This window comes from Electrophorus electricus, chromosome 11, assembly GCF_041902795.1.
Source record: "Electrophorus electricus isolate QZ-2024a chromosome 11, ASM4190279v1, whole genome shotgun sequence".
In the NCBI taxonomy this organism is placed as follows: domain Eukaryota; kingdom Metazoa; phylum Chordata; class Actinopteri; order Gymnotiformes; family Gymnotidae; genus Electrophorus; species Electrophorus electricus.
The window spans coordinates 1,874,304-1,895,804 of NC_137507.1; the positions used below are offsets into that span (position 1 = coordinate 1,874,304).

Below are 21,501 nucleotides of genomic sequence, written 5' to 3' on the forward strand. Positions count from 1 at the left end.
TAACTCCTCCTGTATTATTCTTTTGGTATACGAATAATAATCTCAAGCGTTTGTTGCTAGTAGTCATGGAAAGGCATGTTTTTATGGCGGCTGTAATTGGTTTAGCCTGTTATAGAACACCTTCCTTTGTTCTGTTACAGCGACCGTTAAAGCTGAGTACATACACAAAGAGCTGAGATAAAAAATACTGTTTTGTTTGGGGACTTCATTTGTGCCTCTTCACATGTGGCCAGTCACATACCTGCAGGGAGTATTCAAATCTAAATTTGGACACACTGGGAAAAAAAGGCATATTTGAAACTCAGCTACAGAGACTTACAAAGGCTATCAAAATACTCAGAAAGAAAACAGTTCCTAACAAGAACGGTGCGCAGAACATCATGTCCGCTGTGCGTGGCAGCCCTCTAGTACCACGACAGTACGATAAAGCGAGTCTCAACATATCAAACACTGGCCCCTAGTGGTAGTGTGGTGATACAAAGCTATTAAAATGGGAAATATTTTCACTGATCCAGCAACTCTTAGATTCCTCAGTCTCCCTGCAAACAGGACACCTTCGTGGAGGTATAAGGATAGAGAGAGGAGTTAGAAAATAGAAATCATTAAAGTAGTGTTCAAAAAAGTATGGAGGTTTATTCTGGGCAACTGATACCTCATTAGTAAGCTGAGTTGTGCAAGTTGGGAGTAAGCGCTCAAACAAACATTTCCTACCGGCATAAATAAAACCATCAGTTACAATATTACAGCCTTAAGGGAGTAATGGTTTACCATTTAATCCCTTAAGTATCCTCAAAAATATGAGAATCTCCAGCATTAATCCAGCAAAGTTAAATGAATCCAGATAGAACTATTGCATTTTCCTACAGAACCAAATGGAACTTGAAAGTAATTTAGATAGAAATGTTTAATCAGACCTGAGTGTTCACATTACTGAGAAGACACAGCAGATTAAGTGATTCTCAGTGATGCTTATAAAAAGGCTCATCACATGTTTGCTTACTAAGATTTGTGCATAGCATATGCTTTCTTAGATCGACTCCACTGGTGCAGCAATTCAGTCCCAGTAGAGAGAGGTAGGGAGGGGGAGGAGAGAGAGAGAGAGAGAGAGAGAGAGAGAGAGAGAGAGAGAGAGAGAGAGAGAGAGAGAGAGAGAGAGAGAACATAAGAAGGACAGGCAGGTGAATGAAGCATCCAGTGCTCTGAAGGCTCTGTGGGCCTGGGTCAGGTTTCTGAGTCTCTCATGGTAGCAGCACTGCCCAGCACTTTGTGCAGGTTCAGTCTGGGTGACTGTGGAGCACTGGGCCAGAACCAATGTAGTCCTCCCTTTCAGGGAAGTGTGTGTGTGCATGTGTGATTAAGGAGAGCCAGAAAGCGTGTGACACCCCACCTCCCCCTGGCAGGCATGACTTTATATATATAACTCAAGGCTGATTAGAGCTTTTCCTCTCGTGCTCCGTTTTGGTCTTTATCAGGTGGAAACAGACGCAGCCGGAGGGCACAAGACCACACCAGCCTGAAATCCGGTAAATTGTTTTCCTTGATGCTTCCGAGTAACTGATAACTTCTGGAGATGCACATTTGATTTGTTCATTTCTGCATCCAACAGAAAATACTGTATACAAGGTTTTAAGGAATTTTAAGGACCGCTGCAGGGTTTTATAAAATACACTAATACATAAAAAGAGGTATAAGCTCATGGATTAATTTAGTAATGTCACTTATGTTAGTCCATAGTGTTGCAGCTAGAGCAATGGTCTTCTGGACAGCAGAGCTGTCGTTTTAACTGCTATGACCACACGTTGACTGCATATGTTGCTGATGGTCTCACGTATCCAAGCGCGTGATGCTTAGGACCTCTAGCGCAAACACTATTGCACATGCTGTAAACACTGGACAGGGATTTTCTCCAGAACTTCTTTTTCAGCCCTTTCGGGAAAACCCTTCATAGTCAGTATACTTATATGTCGATCATTCTGACCATGGGAATATCCAATAAAATTTATTTTTGTCTTGAACAGTCTTGAACTTTTGTCTTTAACTGAGACATGCAATTCTTTGGTGTTCAGCTGTAAAAACAGTTAACTGATTTTTGAAATGTCACTTAACTGACAAGTGTCTGTATATTATTTTAATGGTTTAATAATCAGTTGTTTAGTTTGCAATTTAATGGTATTTTTGCAAATCTAACAAGCTGCTATTACTAAAACAAGAATATATAAATCAGACACTGTGGAAATCCTGACGAAAAGACAGAAGGAAACAAATGAGAGAGAGAGAGAGAGAGAGAGAGAGGGAGAGAGGGAGAGAGGGAGAGAGAGGGAGGGAGAGATAAAGAGTGAGAGAGAGAGATAAAGAGAGAAAGAGGCTTTTTGCGCCAATGGCCCGTCAGCCTCTCCATTCTTCACAGGGTCATGGTGAGCTGCATTAAGAGCTTACCAGCAGTGCAGAGCTTGGAGCTGTTACTCCACCGGGAGACTAAAGGCACCTCCAGCTTAGGTGGCAGACAAGACCCCTCCCCAACCCGCTCCACCTGACGGGGGGGGCGCTCATACTGCACACGGCGCATTCATATCATTGCACATGTATACCTAGCGCACATACACACTTTTGTGCGTGTGTGTGCAATTTTAAACCTTGCCATCAAAGGCTCCGTCTAACTCAGAACAGCCAGGTCTTGTCTGCTTTGCTGCATCCTGTGGCTCGTTATCGGGCTTCTGTCTGTCTCCTGCCGCACGGACTGTCTGTCTCGGGTCGCGGAGGGGCAGGGGTTAGCTATGGACGCTGCCGGGCACCCAGCCTAAACCGAAGGGCTGAGAGGGGGCCCTCGGTCTCCGTGGAGAGGAGTTAAGGGAGTACTGTGATTCAGGCTTCTGAATGGTGGGGTGACACCAGTGGGTGGAGGTGGGGCATTACCCCCCTGAAAGACCCCTCTCTCATAGAGCCCTGATGCGTATCTCTGCTTGCACACTGTGGACAAAGCCCGTGCCTGGTGTCCATGGACTGATCTCATGTCAGTTTCAGAGATTTTTCCATAAACGGGAGAACACAGAGATGCAGCTGCGGTGTGTGGGTGTGCGGTCTGATGTCTGTCCTTAAATCCCCAGTGGTGTCTGGCAGTAACCTTGATTTGACTTTTTTCCCTGCGCATATGATAAGCTCTTTCCTGTTAAAACAGCTCAGGTTTAGGCCATGGTGAGGGACTGAGATTATCACCGCTCTTTAGCTCAAAAGCTTTCTTGGAGTAGCACCAAATAGATTAGACTGATATTGTAATTCTGTTTCAGTTGGTTATATTCAGCTGGTGAATTCAAGAACCAAGAAAAGAACAGAATTGTGGAATTTTGGAAAAATCGGAAATATATTATTTAGATAAACATTGCATAATAACTTGCTGAATAAAAAATTTCAGGCGTTTCCAAACCACTGAAGTGTGTATGTATATATACATTGTGTGTGTGTGTGTGTGTGTATATGTATACATACATATATTTACAGTACACACACAACCTTCAATGGTTTAGACATGACAGTTTTATTTAGCACTAACATATATATTCAATAATGCATTAACAACTTATGTAATGTAGATTTAAACAATGTAAACCAGACAGAAAAAGGTATTTTGAGATTTAGGTTCAGTTAGTATTTCAAGTATTTCGGGGAAAACAATAAAATGCTAAATAATCGACTGAAATTTTCCATACACTATGGAAAATCTGTTCAGATTCGTTGCGACATCCCTACATCCTTGGCTCCTGTCCGCTCTTTCTGCTTGGGTAGGTGTCTGAAGGAATTCTTCCCATATCAAATGAGCAGTCCCAGTGCCCCGGCTCAGCCAGCAGCCTGGTTCTGATGGATGGGGTCATTGATGAGGGCAGGGTATCCCGTGTCACAAAGCGCCACACACAAGAGAAGTAAAGAGTCCTGACCACCACGGCAGGGTGCTGCAGGACACGGCCCGGAGGGGCAACGGAAGATGGGCGTGGCCTGGGGTTTCACACCTGCTCAGTTAGTTAAGGGTCAAAGCTTACGTCTCTTATTATATGTGCCTGGAGTGTTTGTGTAAGATGGAGAATTCAGGGACGTTGATTCCAAATCGAGCATCTATCTAACAGAACTCTCATAGCGGCAGGTGACTCACAACCAAATATTTTATAACTAATTAAATAATCATAAATAAGAAGTTCCATCCTCCAGTTGGTTTGCTTCACTTGACTCACTTCCTCTTTCATTCAACAGTATAAGTCTTCAGTGAGGTGCTCCACGTTCTTGCTCGTAACACTGTTAACACATTTCTGCTTTGTACCAGTGCATGATGAATTTACTCAAAGACTAATATTGCACAAGAGGCTTTTATAGACCCGTTTTGTCATTACTTTAAAAAAAGCAAAATCTGTATAATTCTCCAGAATTAGTTTGTTTCAGTACAACACAAATTGAGGGCAAAATGCATCTACCGATAAATTCCCCTGATTATAATCGATGGACCACGCACCCGTTATCTTTTTCTAATCATATTTGGACACGATTACATTTTAAAAATCTGAGCTTCAATAGTCGATAGTCTTTAATAAACGCCTATACCATGTTCAGATTGTCGCTGCGTTGTTTCTCCCTCCACAGACGGGAGATGACTGGCCTCTGTGTTCAGTCGCTTGTCCTGGCAGCAAGCGTGCTGCTTTTATCGTCCACTTTCGACGCCATCAGGATGACTCAGCGCCCGAAGTACCAGTACACCAAGAAGCCTCCTCGTGAGATCCAGACTACCACACACGCCAAACCTACACCTGCCAGGGTCTCTGACCACCCCAAGCAAAAAGACCATCGTCCCGTGGTTATCACAGGAAGTCCCCCTGTCTCAGGTCACACCCACGTAGACTACCGCACAGACACCACAGCACCACCCAGTGGTGTGCAGGACAATTACACCCTAGACTATAATGAATGCTATTTGAACGTCTGCGAGTGCTGCCCTCCAGAACGAGGCCCCCAGGGACCAAAAGGAGACGTTGGGTTTCCGGGTGAGCAAGGTTATCAGTAACAGCTGCCATATGCGTACATGTAACTCCTTTTACCCAACCAGGCAAACAGCATAGGGAACATCACATGTGTACTACTTTAAGAGTGAGCTGGGTGAATGTGATTTGCAGGACCTCCTGGTCAGAAAGGAGATCCAGGCCCCAGAAGTGCTCCAGGACTTACAGGTCCAACTGGACCTCCTGGATTTATGGGAGACAAAGGTGAGAAATTTGAGCTTTGTAATGCCTACAAATTCTATATTTCTATAGTTCTATACACGAGTTCCTAAAGTGATTACGTAATTTCACAGGAGATAAAGGTGAGAAAGGAAGCAGCGGTCCTTTTGGAGCCTCGGGCATCCCTGGGAAGGCAGGAGGGAAAGGTACTCGCTTGTCACAACAAAGCCTGGTGCTTGCTGCACTTACGACCACTTTGCATAAACACGGCATGCTTTTTTTTTTCTTTTCTAAAATAGGTGAGACAGGCTTTAAAGGTGAGAAAGGAGCAGGAGGCCTGCCGGGACTCGCAGGTGTGAAAGGTGAGAAAGGAGAACCCGGTCAGAACGTAACCAAAGGCGACCGAGGCCAGCCAGGTAAAGACGGACCACCGGGGGCCCCGGGCGTCACTGGAGACAAAGGTGAGAAGGGGGACAGGGGAGAATGCGGTCTGCTGGGAGAAAGGGGACAGAAGGGTGAACCGGGCGACCCCGGACCCCCAGGGACGCGGGGAGACCCCGGGTTGTCGGGTCAGCACGGGGTACATGGGAGCCCTGGCATACCCGGGGAACGTGGAGATCCCGGAAGCCCAGGAGTCAAGGGGGAGCCAGGAGCACCAGGGTCACAAGGAATTATGGGAACGAGAGGTCAACGGGGGCCAAAGGGCGAAAGGGGTCCTCAGGGGAGACGCGGCGATCGAGGTCTGCGAGGTCTGAAAGGGACACCCAGCGACACCGTAGGGCGACTGCGTTCTGCCTTCAGCGTGGGCCTCTCCCCCAGTAAGTCGTTCCCAGCATCAGGCTTGCCGGTGCGCTTCGACAAGATCTTCTACAACGGAGACGACCACTACGACGTCGCCGCCAGCAAGTTCAACTGCACCTACCCAGGGGTTTACGTTTTCTCATACCAGATCACGGTGAGGAATAAGCCCTTACGCGCAGCCCTGGTGGTGAATGGTGTGCGCAAGCTACGCTCGAGGGACACCGTGCAGGGCCAGGACATCGAGCAGGCCTCCAGTCTGGTTCTTCTGAAGCTCGTTGCTGGAGACCAGGTGTGGGTGGAGACTCTGAGGGACTGGAACGGTGCCTATTCCAGCAGTGAGGATGACAGCACCTTCTCTGGGTTCTTGCTGTATCCTGACTGACATCTACTGCAAACACCAAACACTTGCACTGAACTCTATTTGGCGACTGGCATGACAGCTTGCACTTGCATGTGTGAGGCTGTGAGTACATGTTGCCTTCTATGCAAATATAAACATTTATGCAAAATGCTAATCTCGACCGGGTGACCAACCGTGCATTTGAAGACATTCCCTCATGCCAAGTTTACTTCTGAACCCAATCCAACTCATTGGATCTAAAAAACAGAGCATGCAAGAGCTAGTAACCATTTAATATACCCACAGGGCAGCGTTTGGATTAGAGTCTGTTTTAGAGACAGGTGAGCTAGCCTAGTGTTGAAAAGAATCATGTAATATGGGTTTTCAGACATGGTCTTAACATGTGAGGTCATAAACAGGTCTTAAAACAGACCTCTCTAAAATGTTTTATAATGCGTACTTTTAACTAGTCACTTAACGTGTATGTGTCGCAACCACATTTGATGGTCATTATATTTATCCTGTGACTGTTGCCTTTGTAGAAACATTTCCAAGCTTTGATAACAAGCGCCTTTAAGAATAACTCATATGTCCATGCTTATGTGATCCACACACCTTTATAAACTAATTAGAACCAAGAGGAGACTGGTCATTCTTGAATTTTAATGCTATCTAAACTTTCTCCATGTATACGAGAGCTACAACTGTTTTGACAAATTAAACTGAATATAATTATATAAATATAGTCTTCAACAGCTTTGCACTTCATGGATGCATCTTGGAAATGAGACAAAAAAAAAGAACTATTTTACACCCAATTAAGAAGAAGGATGTTTCCCTTAAATACTGTATATTGCAGGACTGTACACTGTGTATTGTAGAAGCAAAGTTGTGTGTTTATTATTCATCGTTTGTAACAATATGATTTGTGAAATACACAATTTTCCAAAGAAAACAGTATTGCTTTATGAGTTTTAAATCAGATAATAAAATCAAACAGAAAATAGGATCTGCATTAATCCTCTGTCTTGGAAAATGACAAATAACACTCCGATTCCAAACCCTTTAAAAAAAAACAAAAACACATTCTCAATCACATTGATGTATAAAATCTATATTCCACTACCAGTGAACTGGATGTGAAAATACTAAAGTATTACTGCATTACTGTAGTGCTTTAGTGTATACATGTGTCTCTGTGGTTGGAGAAAAGCTGAATAGTTGAATTTCTGGTTTTTCACGTCTGGCACATAGCAAACAGGCAAACAAGTCATTAATTAACAAATCCTCCCCCTACCAAAAAAAATTTCCATTGTTGTTTGAAAGGGAAATAAATTCCTCCTGCCTCCTGTGCAGGTAAATCCTTCCAAAACAGATGCTTCTCCTGTAAAAGAAGACGCCATCAAATATAGTCTTTGTCATTTTCAAGCAGTTGAGAAGTGCGTTAAGAGTTTTAATCTAACTCAAACTGTGATTTTCATTGTGATCACTTATTTGCCTTGTGAAAATGTGCACAGCATATGTAGCACATGTGTTTTATTACAATATTAATAAAAAGCTGATTTGGCTCTTATTAGAAATGAAACAATAATTGTGAGTTTCAGGTGCAGAATACAAAATCCATTTTAAGGGCCCTTGGTCATTTCTTGACCAGATGTTTGTTGCTGTGTCAGTGGTTCAAACATGTATCAGTGGATAATGGATCTTGGATAGTGATGTAGAGATCTTCATTTTAAAGTGAAAATTCTGCTTGGTTTACTGGACTACAGTAAACTACATTGTCCAATTACTTATGGACTGGTGAAATGGGATTTCTAAGCAGAAATATTTGCATCTGTTCTAAAGTCTCCTTCTAGAATTTATTTTCAACCCTAATCAAGCACATACACGATCCTGTTACGCTACACATTTCCAGAAGGACATGAAGGGAGTGCACAAAAGGGAGTTTTATTGCGATTCTATAAAATAGAAATAAAAACCCCTAACAAGCAATAAAAAAATGGGGACTTTCATCGTCAGCGCCGTTTGGGCCGATCGCGTGGTTTAACCTCCACCTTCAGCTCATTGCTCCATCTCTCCAGGTTCAGAGCCCTCACACGGACTTTGCAGGTGTAGACACCTGTGTCGTCCTTCACCGCACTTTGGATGGTGTGCGTGTCCCGGGACGATGCGGGTCCCAGCCTGGTGCCATTTTTCATGTAGTAGTATTCTATGCCGTGGCCCTGTTCTCTGGCGTGTAGCTGAGTGGAACACTTCAGGACCATGGAGCTTCCTTCCGCTACGACCGTCCGGCCGGGCTCAAGTTCCAGGACTGGACTGGTCAGTTTGTCTAGGACGAGGTGAAGGAAAGCTGAAACAGCTGTGGATTTTAGATGAAGGCTTTAAAAGAACACGCTGGCTTTGTTTACAGCGAGTGACAGCGGTCATTCCAGATGGGGTGTGTATGTCTGAATCTGGAGACAGACGTCTCAGCCTCCGGCACGGCACGGCACAGTTTGTATAATGTTAAGAATGTTACTGCTTGTGTGGTTTTGATTCCTTATGTTATTAAAGTGCCTTACCCAACACGGTTACAGAAGCAGGCAGGGACTGGCCAGAGTGGTACACATAGCCCTGGACCCAGGTGGCCTTGCACCAGTAACTGCCTTGGTCCTCCAGTGAGACTCTGGGAAAAACCAGGTCTTTGTCTTTCTGTTTCCAGTTCTTTACGTCACCCTTGTAGAAGGTCACCTCCATCAGCAGGGGGTCGTCACGGACACGGCAGGTCAGGTTCAGCACTTCCTCAATAACCAGTGGCTCGGTCGGGGTTTGCAGAAGGACCCAACCACCTGACCGGAAGTGAGAGGTTTACATCAAAGGAAGGATAAACTGACTTGCGTCAATTAGAAACAAATAAATCTACGCCAAAATAATGACATACCTTAAAGCATTATCTGGATACATTCAGTGGGCTTGAAGTGTTGTGAGGAAACCGAACTGTTTGAACTAAGGTGGTAAAGTTTTAGGGCTCCAAGCTCATGGCTGCACTGGGCTGGTGAAGTTTGTAATTGTGCTACTCTGTGCCGGATTAGTGCGTCTGTGCCAGTCATGGAAACGCCAAACAGCCGCGCATGCACACGCCTTATTTCTACACCTTCACAAAAGTAGAAGCCTTGGTTTTACGAAACAGCACTGTTGACTCCTTTCAGCAGGAGGGCGAAGCACCCTACCGTCCACGTGCACATTCAGCACGTCGCTGGGAAGGGACTTCATCACATAAGGCCAGCCGTCGATGTCTTTCTCCCCCAGACATGTGTAGCCTCCCGTCTGCAGGACTTGGGTGTCCTTCAGGTCGTACACCTCGGAGGAGCTCACCAACACGCCGTTCAAGAACCACTGGTACCTCCAGCCGGACAGAGGGTCCTCAGGCACACTGCACGCAAGCTGTATGTCTTCCCCAGAGAAGAGGTGTCGCTCTCCGGCTGTCACGCGAGCCTGAGCCTGCACCGGTACGGGGTCTGCTTCTGCACGGTCAGGACACGTGGACGTCTTAGCGATGGTGGATCACAAGAGGCTACAACAAACTTTTAGTTGCCCACATCTACAGGCACACATCCATAATTTCACAAAGAAGATGTACATTTCAGTCATTTTCTTGGGGAATAAAAATTCTTACGTGATCTTATGTTCTAAATTCACTGAAAACTGAAAGAATAAAAAAAAAAAAAAAGATTTTGCTGCCAGACTTGGACTCTCACCTTCACACCTGACACTTCCAAGCAATGTTACTATGGCTACAAAACGCCGGCCCGGAAAACAAACAAACAAACAAACAAACAAACACTGTTAGCTTCTTATATACACAACCAACGTCCTACAGCATGCGTGTCCTGTGCCACCACTCACCGATGGAGCTGTACAAGTCACACATTGTGCTGGTACTGCTCGTGGCGTGTTGGGGTGCGAAGTGTGTCGCTCCCGTGGTGCTGTTGTCTGCAGAGGCTTTCAAAGCCACCAGTCCTCAGTTTTAAGGGGACCAGCCAACACTTTTTTTTTTGGCTTCACTTACAAAACAGGAAACGAGTGCACGGGTGCTCTTCCGGCGCCATGCGCTCACGGATGAATACGTGGAAATGCTTGCTGGGGCTTTGGATCTGCTTTCATTTTCTTCAGCATAAAAAGGGGATAGCGTGTTAGGTAACTGCAAGAACGACAACACATTTCCAGTCACAGGATTTCATTCTCGTCGAGGGCTGAAAAGCTGTTATAAAGTGAATTCGTCAGGCACCAGCCACCAGCAGTGGAACATACAATGGATACAACATGCACATGTGGTAACAAAACTCTGTCAATCAATTACCAAGCCATTTATTTATTATTTATTTAAAGGAACACAGCTATATAACTCTGGAACAGATTACAACAGTGATACATGTCCCACGGCCCCATGCCCTGTGAAGACTCCAGAACCCTACATACAGGCTTCAAGAGCCTCTTTTCCCTCTTTTCAAGCTAAATGCAGTAAAGAACTGCTTATAAACTAGAATAAGGGATAATAAGGAACATGGAAAAACGGTCACAGCCACACAAGCGGACGTATACGTGCTAAGGACACAGTCAGAGCTGCACACGCGTGCCTGTGTTCGCCAAGCTCCTGATTCAAGAGGAGTCGGTGTTTCAGCAGTTCTGAAACAGACCATGGTGGCACCACGAGTGTCTGCTTAAAAAACAGCCTCGGGGAAGGGGTAGAGGGGTAGCCTGGGTAGACGGGGTAGCCTCGGGGGATTGGTGGGGGAGCAGGCAAGGTGCTAAACGCTGCTTACAAAGACAACCACATCACCAGCGTCTTAGCCCGTACATTTACTCTAAGGGGGACGTGGGGACCTAAGCAGACGTGACAGTTCTGCACAGCGGTCTTTCTGCAATTGACTGGGTAAATCAGGCAAATCAATAACGTAATTTACTGTAAGACAGCTAGAGGGTGGAAATCTGCACGAATTTTCCAAAACCGGAGGGAGAAACCTCACTGCTATACGGAGCCTACAGCTTAACCATAATGACCTATTCTTTAGCCAGAAAAACACACCATCATGGCGACACTTGGGAATGTTTTAATAGATATTTTTGTAGTATTCTATTTTTTTTTACAGGGTCTTATGTAATGAAACATTTAGAATATGCTTTCACTGAAACTTGATCTGGTAAACAGATAAGTCTTGAAAAAAAAAAAGACGTAATAAGACCAAACAAAAAGGTATTGAACGCATTGCTCATTTGAAAAGATGTCATTGTGAGCGAGTCATTTGTAGAGATAACCAGAGATAACCACTCACTGTCAAGCATGCAGTGCTAGAGTGTAAAAGAGACTGGGGAGTGACTGGTTTTGACCCAGGTGAACAAACACAGAAATAGCTAACAGAGATGCCATGGTCTCAGTCACTGATCTGAGAACAGTTATGCCGCTTGCCCTACAATAGGGAATGGGAGTCCAAGATCAGTACAGCATAGATAACTCCTCCTGTATTATTCTTTTGGTATACGAATAATAATCTCAAGCGTTTGTTGCTAGTAGTCATGGAAAGGCATGTTTTTATGGCGGCTGTAATTGGTTTAGCCTGTTATAGAACACCTTCCTTTGTTCTGTTACAGCGACCGTTAAAGCTGAGTACATACACAAAGAGCTGAGATAAAAAATACTGTTTTGTTTGGGGACTTCATTTGTGCCTCTTCACATGTGGCCAGTCACATACCTGCAGGGAGTATTCAAATCTAAATTTGGACACACTGGGAAAAAAAGGCATATTTGAAACTCAGCTACAGAGACTTACAAAGGCTATCAAAATACTCAGAAAGAAAACAGTTCCTAACAAGAACGGTGCGCAGAACATCATGTCCGCTGTGCGTGGCAGCCCTCTAGTACCACGACAGTACGATAAAGCGAGTCTCAACATATCAAACACTGGCCCCTAGTGGTAGTGTGGTGATACAAAGCTATTAAAATGGGAAATATTTTCACTGATCCAGCAACTCTTAGATTCCTCAGTCTCCCTGCAAACAGGACACCTTCGTGGAGGTATAAGGATAGAGAGAGGAGTTAGAAAATAGAAATCATTAAAGTAGTGTTCAAAAAAGTATGGAGGTTTATTCTGGGCAACTGATACCTCATTAGTAAGCTGAGTTGTGCAAGTTGGGAGTAAGCGCTCAAACAAACATTTCCTACCGGCATAAATAAAACCATCAGTTACAATATTACAGCCTTAAGGGAGTAATGGTTTACCATTTAATCCCTTAAGTATCCTCAAAAATATGAGAATCTCCAGCATTAATCCAGCAAAGTTAAATGAATCCAGATAGAACTATTGCATTTTCCTACAGAACCAAATGGAACTTGAAAGTAATTTAGATAGAAATGTTTAATCAGACCTGAGTGTTCACATTACTGAGAAGACACAGCAGATTAAGTGATTCTCAGTGATGCTTATAAAAAGGCTCATCACATGTTTGCTTACTAAGATTTGTGCATAGCATATGCTTTCTTAGATCGACTCCACTGGTGCAGCAATTCAGTCCCAGTAGAGAGAGGTAGGGAGGGGGAGGAGAGAGAGAGAGAGAGAGAGAGAGAGAGAGAGAGAGAGAGAGAGAGAGAGAGAGAGAGAACATAAGAAGGACAGGCAGGTGAATGAAGCATCCAGTGCTCTGAAGGCTCTGTGGGCCTGGGTCAGGTTTCTGAGTCTCTCATGGTAGCAGCACTGCCCAGCACTTTGTGCAGGTTCAGTCTGGGTGACTGTGGAGCACTGGGCCAGAACCAATGTAGTCCTCCCTTTCAGGGAAGTGTGTGTGTGCATGTGTGATTAAGGAGAGCCAGAAAGCGTGTGACACCCCACCTCCCCCTGGCAGGCATGACTTTATATATATAACTCAAGGCTGATTAGAGCTTTTCCTCTCGTGCTCCGTTTTGGTCTTTATCAGGTGGAAACAGACGCAGCCGGAGGGCACAAGACCACACCAGCCTGAAATCCGGTAAATTGTTTTCCTTGATGCTTCCGAGTAACTGATAACTTCTGGAGATGCACATTTGATTTGTTCATTTCTGCATCCAACAGAAAATACTGTATACAAGGTTTTAAGGAATTTTAAGGACCGCTGCAGGGTTTTATAAAATACACTAATACATAAAAAGAGGTATAAGCTCATGGATTAATTTAGTAATGTCACTTATGTTAGTCCATAGTGTTGCAGCTAGAGCAATGGTCTTCTGGACAGCAGAGCTGTCGTTTTAACTGCTATGACCACACGTTGACTGCATATGTTGCTGATGGTCTCACGTATCCAAGCGCGTGATGCTTAGGACCTCTAGCGCAAACACTATTGCACATGCTGTAAACACTGGACAGGGATTTTCTCCAGAACTTCTTTTTCAGCCCTTTCGGGAAAACCCTTCATAGTCAGTATACTTATATGTCGATCATTCTGACCATGGGAATATCCAATAAAATTTATTTTTGTCTTGAACAGTCTTGAACTTTTGTCTTTAACTGAGACATGCAATTCTTTGGTGTTCAGCTGTAAAAACAGTTAACTGATTTTTGAAATGTCACTTAACTGACAAGTGTCTGTATATTATTTTAATGGTTTAATAATCAGTTGTTTAGTTTGCAATTTAATGGTATTTTTGCAAATCTAACAAGCTGCTATTACTAAAACAAGAATATATAAATCAGACACTGTGGAAATCCTGACGAAAAGACAGAAGGAAACAAATGAGAGAGAGAGAGAGAGAGAGAGAGAGGGAGAGAGGGAGAGAGGGAGAGAGAGGGAGGGAGAGATAAAGAGTGAGAGAGAGAGATAAAGAGAGAAAGAGGCTTTTTGCGCCAATGGCCCGTCAGCCTCTCCATTCTTCACAGGGTCATGGTGAGCTGCATTAAGAGCTTACCAGCAGTGCAGAGCTTGGAGCTGTTACTCCACCGGGAGACTAAAGGCACCTCCAGCTTAGGTGGCAGACAAGACCCCTCCCCAACCCGCTCCACCTGACGGGGGGGGCGCTCATACTGCACACGGCGCATTCATATCATTGCACATGTATACCTAGCGCACATACACACTTTTGTGCGTGTGTGTGCAATTTTAAACCTTGCCATCAAAGGCTCCGTCTAACTCAGAACAGCCAGGTCTTGTCTGCTTTGCTGCATCCTGTGGCTCGTTATCGGGCTTCTGTCTGTCTCCTGCCGCACGGACTGTCTGTCTCGGGTCGCGGAGGGGCAGGGGTTAGCTATGGACGCTGCCGGGCACCCAGCCTAAACCGAAGGGCTGAGAGGGGGCCCTCGGTCTCCGTGGAGAGGAGTTAAGGGAGTACTGTGATTCAGGCTTCTGAATGGTGGGGTGACACCAGTGGGTGGAGGTGGGGCATTACCCCCCTGAAAGACCCCTCTCTCATAGAGCCCTGATGCGTATCTCTGCTTGCACACTGTGGACAAAGCCCGTGCCTGGTGTCCATGGACTGATCTCATGTCAGTTTCAGAGATTTTTCCATAAACGGGAGAACACAGAGATGCAGCTGCGGTGTGTGGGTGTGCGGTCTGATGTCTGTCCTTAAATCCCCAGTGGTGTCTGGCAGTAACCTTGATTTGACTTTTTTCCCTGCGCATATGATAAGCTCTTTCCTGTTAAAACAGCTCAGGTTTAGGCCATGGTGAGGGACTGAGATTATCACCGCTCTTTAGCTCAAAAGCTTTCTTGGAGTAGCACCAAATAGATTAGACTGATATTGTAATTCTGTTTCAGTTGGTTATATTCAGCTGGTGAATTCAAGAACCAAGAAAAGAACAGAATTGTGGAATTTTGGAAAAATCGGAAATATATTATTTAGATAAACATTGCATAATAACTTGCTGAATAAAAAATTTCAGGCGTTTCCAAACCACTGAAGTGTGTATGTATATATACATTGTGTGTGTGTGTGTGTGTGTATATGTATACATACATATATTTACAGTACACACACAACCTTCAATGGTTTAGACATGACAGTTTTATTTAGCACTAACATATATATTCAATAATGCATTAACAACTTATGTAATGTAGATTTAAACAATGTAAACCAGACAGAAAAAGGTATTTTGAGATTTAGGTTCAGTTAGTATTTCAAGTATTTCGGGGAAAACAATAAAATGCTAAATAATCGACTGAAATTTTCCATACACTATGGAAAATCTGTTCAGATTCGTTGCGACATCCCTACATCCTTGGCTCCTGTCCGCTCTTTCTGCTTGGGTAGGTGTCTGAAGGAATTCTTCCCATATCAAATGAGCAGTCCCAGTGCCCCGGCTCAGCCAGCAGCCTGGTTCTGATGGATGGGGTCATTGATGAGGGCAGGGTATCCCGTGTCACAAAGCGCCACACACAAGAGAAGTAAAGAGTCCTGACCACCACGGCAGGGTGCTGCAGGACACGGCCCGGAGGGGCAACGGAAGATGGGCGTGGCCTGGGGTTTCACACCTGCTCAGTTAGTTAAGGGTCAAAGCTTACGTCTCTTATTATATGTGCCTGGAGTGTTTGTGTAAGATGGAGAATTCAGGGACGTTGATTCCAAATCGAGCATCTATCTAACAGAACTCTCATAGCGGCAGGTGACTCACAACCAAATATTTTATAACTAATTAAATAATCATAAATAAGAAGTTCCATCCTCCAGTTGGTTTGCTTCACTTGACTCACTTCCTCTTTCATTCAACAGTATAAGTCTTCAGTGAGGTGCTCCACGTTCTTGCTCGTAACACTGTTAACACATTTCTGCTTTGTACCAGTGCATGATGAATTTACTCAAAGACTAATATTGCACAAGAGGCTTTTATAGACCCGTTTTGTCATTACTTTAAAAAAAGCAAAATCTGTATAATTCTCCAGAATTAGTTTGTTTCAGTACAACACAAATTGAGGGCAAAATGCATCTACCGATAAATTCCCCTGATTATAATCGATGGACCACGCACCCGTTATCTTTTTCTAATCATATTTGGACACGATTACATTTTAAAAATCTGAGCTTCAATAGTCGATAGTCTTTAATAAACGCCTATACCATGTTCAGATTGTCGCTGCGTTGTTTCTCCCTCCACAGACGGGAGATGACTGGCCTCTGTGTTCAGTCGCTTGTCCTGGCAGCAAGCGTGCTGCTTTTATCGTCCACTTTCGACGCCATCAGGATGACTCAGCGCCCGAAGTACCAGTACACCAAGAAGCCTCCTCGTGAGATCCAGACTACCACACACGCCAAACCTACACCTGCCAGGGTCTCTGACCACCCCAAGCAAAAAGACCATCGTCCCGTGGTTATCACAGGAAGTCCCCCTGTCTCAGGTCACACCCACGTAGACTACCGCACAGACACCACAGCACCACCCAGTGGTGTGCAGGACAATTACACCCTAGACTATAATGAATGCTATTTGAACGTCTGCGAGTGCTGCCCTCCAGAACGAGGCCCCCAGGGACCAAAAGGAGACGTTGGGTTTCCGGGTGAGCAAGGTTATCAGTAACAGCTGCCATATGCGTACATGTAACTCCTTTTACCCAACCAGGCAAACAGCATAGGGAACATCACATGTGTACTACTTTAAGAGTGAGCTGGGTGAATGTGATTTGCAGGACCTCCTGGTCAGAAAGGAGATCCAGGCCCCAGAAGTGCTCCAGGACTTACAGGTCCAACTGGACCTCCTGGATTTATGGGAGACAAAGGTGAGAAATTTGAGCTTTGTAATGCCTACAAATTCTATATTTCTATAGTTCTATACACGAGTTCCTAAAGTGATTACGTAATTTCACAGGAGATAAAGGTGAGAAAGGAAGCAGCGGTCCTTTTGGAGCCTCGGGCATCCCTGGGAAGGCAGGAGGGAAAGGTACTCGCTTGTCACAACAAAGCCTGGTGCTTGCTGCACTTACGACCACTTTGCATAAACACGGCATGCTTTTTTTTTTCTTTTCTAAAATAGGTGAGACAGGCTTTAAAGGTGAGAAAGGAGCAGGAGGCCTGCCGGGACTCGCAGGTGTGAAAGGTGAGAAAGGAGAACCCGGTCAGAACGTAACCAAAGGCGACCGAGGCCAGCCAGGTAAAGACGGACCACCGGGGGCCCCGGGCGTCACTGGAGACAAAGGTGAGAAGGGGGACAGGGGAGAATGCGGTCTGCTGGGAGAAAGGGGACAGAAGGGTGAACCGGGCGACCCCGGACCCCCAGGGACGCGGGGAGACCCCGGGTTGTCGGGTCAGCACGGGGTACATGGGAGCCCTGGCATACCCGGGGAACGTGGAGATCCCGGAAGCCCAGGAGTCAAGGGGGAGCCAGGAGCACCAGGGTCACAAGGAATTATGGGAACGAGAGGTCAACGGGGGCCAAAGGGCGAAAGGGGTCCTCAGGGGAGACGCGGCGATCGAGGTCTGCGAGGTCTGAAAGGGACACCCAGCGACACCGTAGGGCGACTGCGTTCTGCCTTCAGCGTGGGCCTCTCCCCCAGTAAGTCGTTCCCAGCATCAGGCTTGCCGGTGCGCTTCGACAAGATCTTCTACAACGGAGACGACCACTACGACGTCGCCGCCAGCAAGTTCAACTGCACCTACCCAGGGGTTTACGTTTTCTCATACCAGATCACGGTGAGGAATAAGCCCTTACGCGCAGCCCTGGTGGTGAATGGTGTGCGCAAGCTACGCTCGAGGGACACCGTGCAGGGCCAGGACATCGAGCAGGCCTCCAGTCTGGTTCTTCTGAAGCTCGTTGCTGGAGACCAGGTGTGGGTGGAGACTCTGAGGGACTGGAACGGTGCCTATTCCAGCAGTGAGGATGACAGCACCTTCTCTGGGTTCTTGCTGTATCCTGACTGACATCTACTGCAAACACCAAACACTTGCACTGAACTCTATTTGGCGACTGGCATGACAGCTTGCACTTGCATGTGTGAGGCTGTGAGTACATGTTGCCTTCTATGCAAATATAAACATTTATGCAAAATGCTAATCTCGACCGGGTGACCAACCGTGCATTTGAAGACATTCCCTCATGCCAAGTTTACTTCTGAACCCAATCCAACTCATTGGATCTAAAAAACAGAGCATGCAAGAGCTAGTAACCATTTAATATACCCACAGGGCAGCGTTTGGATTAGAGTCTGTTTTAGAGACAGGTGAGCTAGCCTAGTGTTGAAAAGAATCATGTAATATGGGTTTTCAGACATGGTCTTAACATGTGAGGTCATAAACAGGTCTTAAAACAGACCTCTCTAAAATGTTTTATAATGCGTACTTTTAACTAGTCACTTAACGTGTATGTGTCACAACCACATTTGATGGTCATTATATTTATCCTGTGACTGTTGCCTTTGTAGAAACATTTCCAAGCTTTGATAACAAGCGCCTTTAAGAATAACTCATATGTCCATGCTTATGTGATCCACACACCTTTATAAACTAATTAGAACCAAGAGGAGACTGGTCATTCTTGAATTTTAATGCTATCTAAACTTTCTCCATGTATACGAGAGCTACAACTGTTTTGACAAATTAAACTGAATATAATTATATAAATATAGTCTTCAACAGCTTTGCACTTCATGGATGCATCTTGGAAATGAGACAAAAAAAAAGAACTATTTTACACCCAATTAAGAAGAAGGATGTTTCCCTTAAATACTGTATATTGCAGGACTGTACACTGTGTATTGTAGAAGCAAAGTTGTGTGTTTATTATTCATCGTTTGTAACAATATGATTTGTGAAATACACAATTTTCCAAAGAAAACAGTATTGCTTTATGAGTTTTAAATCAGATAATAAAATCAAACAGAAAATAGGATCTGCATTAATCCTCTGTCTTGGAAAATGACAAATAACACTCCGATTCCAAACCCTTTAAAAAAAAACAAAAACACATTCTCAATCACATTGATGTATAAAATCTATATTCCACTACCAGTGAACTGGATGTGAAAATACTAAAGTATTACTGCATTACTGTAGTGCTTTAGTGTATACATGTGTCTCTGTGGTTGGAGAAAAGCTGAATAGTTGAATTTCTGGTTTTTCACGTCTGGCACATAGCAAACAGGCAAACAAATTAATTAACAAATCCTCCCCCTACCAAAAAAAATTTCCATTGTTGTTTGAAAGGGAAATAAATTCCTCCTGCCTCCTGTGCAGGTAAATCCTTCCAAAACAGATGCTTCTCCTGTAAAAGAAGACGCCATCAAATATAGTCTTTGTCATTTTCAAGCAGTTGAGAAGTGCGTTAAGAGTTTTAATCTAACTCAAACTGTGATTTTCATTGTGATCACTTATTTGCCTTGTGAAAATGTGCACAGCATATGTAGCACATGTGTTTTATTACAATATTAATAAAAAGCTGATTTGGCTCTTATTAGAAATGAAACAATAATTGTGAGTTTCAGGTGCAGAATACAAAATCCATTTTAAGGGCCCTTGGTCATTTCTTGACCAGATGTTTGTTGCTGTGTCAGTGGTTCAAACATGTATCAGTGGATAATGGATCTTGGATAGTGATGTAGAGATCTTCATTTTAAAGTGAAAATTCTGCTTGGTTTACTGGACTACAGTAAACTACATTGTCCAATTACTTATGGACTGGTGAAATGGGATTTCTAAGCAGAAATATTTGCATCTGTTCTAAAGTCTCCTTCTAGAATTTATTTTCAACCCTAATCAAGCACATACACGATCCTGTTACGCTACACATTTCCAGAAGGACATGAAGGGAGTGCACAAAAGGGAGTTTTATTGCGATTCTATAAAATAGAAATAAAAACCCCTAACAAGCAATAAAAAAATGGGGACTTTCATCGTCAGCGCCGTTTGGGCCGATCGCGTGGTTTAACCTCCACCTTCAGCTCATTGCTCCATCTCTCCAGGTTCAGAGCCCTCACACGGACTTTGCAGGTGTAGACACCTGTGTCGTCCTTCACCGCACTTTGGATGGTGTGCGTGTCCCGGGACGATGCGGGTCCCAGCCTGGTGCCATTTTTCATGTAGTAGTATTCTATGCCGTGGCCCTGTTCTCTGGCGTGTAGCTGAGTGGAACACTTCAGGACCATGGAGCTTCCTTCCGCTACGACCGTCCGGCCGGGCTCAAGTTCCAGGACTGGACTGGTCAGTTTGTCTAGGACGAGGTGAAGGAAAGCTGAAACAGCTGTGGATTTTAGATGAAGGCTTTAAAAGAACACGCTGGCTTTGTTTACAGCGAGTGACAGCGGTCATTCCAGATGGGGTGTGTATGTCTGAATCTGGAGACAGACGTCTCAGCCTCCGGCACGGCACGGCACAGTTTGTATAATGTTAAGAATGTTACTGCTTGTGTGGTTTTGATTCCTTATGTTATTAAAGTGCCTTACCCAACACGGTTACAGAAGCAGGCAGGGACTGGCCAGAGTGGTACACATAGCCCTGGACCCAGGTGGCCTTGCACCAGTAACTGCCTTGGTCCTCCAGTGAGACTCTGGGAAAAACCAGGTCTTTGTCTTTCTGTTTCCAGTTCTTTACGTCACCCTTGTAGAAGGTCACCTCCATCAGCAGGGGGTCGTCACGGACACGGCAGGTCAGGTTCAGCACTTCCTCAATAACCAGTGGCTCGGTCGGGGTTTGCAGAAGGACCCAACCACCTGACCGGAAGTGAGAGGTTTACATCAAAGGAAGGATAAACTGACTTGCGTCAATTAGAAACAAATAAATCTACGCCAAAATAATGACATACCTTAAAGCATTATCTGGATACATTCAGTGGGCTTGAAGTGTTGTGAGGAAACCGAACTGTTTGAACTAAGGTGGTAAAGTTTTAGGGCTCCAAGCTCATGGCTGCACTGGGCTGGTGAAGTTTGTAATTGTGCTACTCTGTGCCGGATTAGTGCGTCTGTGCCAGTCATGGAAACGCCAAACAGCCGCGCATGCACACGCCTTATTTCTACACCTTCACAAAAGTAGAAGCCTTGGTTTTACGAAACAGCACTGTTGACTCCTTTCAGCAGGAGGGCGAAGCACCCTACCGTCCACGTGCACATTCAGCACGTCGCTGGGAAGGGACTTCATCACATAAGGCCAGCCGTCGATGTCTTTCTCCCCCAGACATGTGTAGCCTCCCGTCTGCAGGACTTGGGTGTCCTTCAGGTCGTACACCTCGGAGGAGCTCACCA

The 21,501-nt window shown here is 44.9% G+C and overlaps 3 protein-coding genes across 3 annotated transcripts; 1 reads left to right on the plus strand and 2 right to left on the minus strand.

The window, feature by feature from the left end:
* Window positions 1-1,112: 1,112 nt before the first annotated feature.
* otol1b (otolin 1b) lies at window positions 1,113-19,230 on the plus strand. Its single transcript, XM_081723119.1, is given in 17 exon segments — window positions 1,113-1,523; window positions 4,624-5,021; window positions 5,151-5,240; window positions 5,330-5,401; window positions 5,495-6,321; window positions 6,323-6,430; window positions 8,418-8,486; window positions 8,577-8,655; window positions 9,038-9,105; window positions 9,649-9,846; window positions 13,038-13,146; window positions 13,248-13,335; window positions 16,436-16,833; window positions 16,963-17,052; window positions 17,142-17,213; window positions 17,307-18,133; window positions 18,135-19,230. Coding segments are annotated over 16 exon segments (3,597 nt in total). The 5' UTR covers window positions 1,113-1,523; window positions 4,624-4,630; the 3' UTR covers window positions 18,246-19,230.
* LOC113588299 (high affinity immunoglobulin gamma Fc receptor I-like) lies at window positions 7,210-10,796 on the minus strand. The gene is made up of 5 exons (XM_027027426.3): window positions 10,222-10,796; window positions 10,074-10,109; window positions 9,546-9,839; window positions 8,898-9,164; window positions 7,210-8,665 (listed from the first exon to the last, which is right to left on the minus strand). The coding sequence occupies exons 1-5, from the start codon at window positions 10,244-10,246 to the stop codon at window positions 8,352-8,354; spliced, it is 936 nt and encodes a 311-aa protein (XP_026883227.2). The 5' UTR covers window positions 10,247-10,796; the 3' UTR covers window positions 7,210-8,351.
* On the minus strand, window positions 19,022-21,497 carry LOC145659690 (Fc receptor-like protein 6). Its single transcript, XM_081722655.1, has 3 exons — window positions 21,066-21,497; window positions 20,707-20,973; window positions 19,022-20,474 (listed from the first exon to the last, which is right to left on the minus strand). Exons 2-3 carry the CDS (start codon window positions 20,879-20,881, stop codon window positions 20,161-20,163), a joined length of 489 nt encoding a protein of 162 aa, XP_081578781.1. The 5' UTR covers window positions 20,882-20,973; window positions 21,066-21,497; the 3' UTR covers window positions 19,022-20,160.
* Window positions 21,498-21,501: the final 4 nt, after the last annotated feature.

Excerpts from the sequence above, each read along its gene's own strand:
- LOC113588299 (XM_027027426.3), bottom strand. The coding sequence starts at position 10,246 with ATGTGTGACTTGTACAGCTCCATCG. Across the intron at positions 9,840-10,073 it reads TGGAAGTGTCAGGTGTGAAG|AAGCAGACCCCGTACCGGTG; the intron begins GTGAGAGTCCAA and ends CTGACCGTGCAG. Across the intron at positions 8,666-8,897 it reads TGCTTCTGTAACCGTGTTGG|ACAAACTGACCAGTCCAGTC; the intron begins GTAAGGCACTTT and ends ACCTCGTCCTAG.
- LOC145659690 (XM_081722655.1), bottom strand. The coding sequence starts at position 20,881 with ATGGAGGTGACCTTCTACAAGGGTGACGTAAAGAACTGGAAACAGAAA. Across the intron at positions 20,475-20,706 it reads TGCTTCTGTAACCGTGTTGG|ACAAACTGACCAGTCCAGTC; the intron begins GTAAGGCACTTT and ends ACCTCGTCCTAG.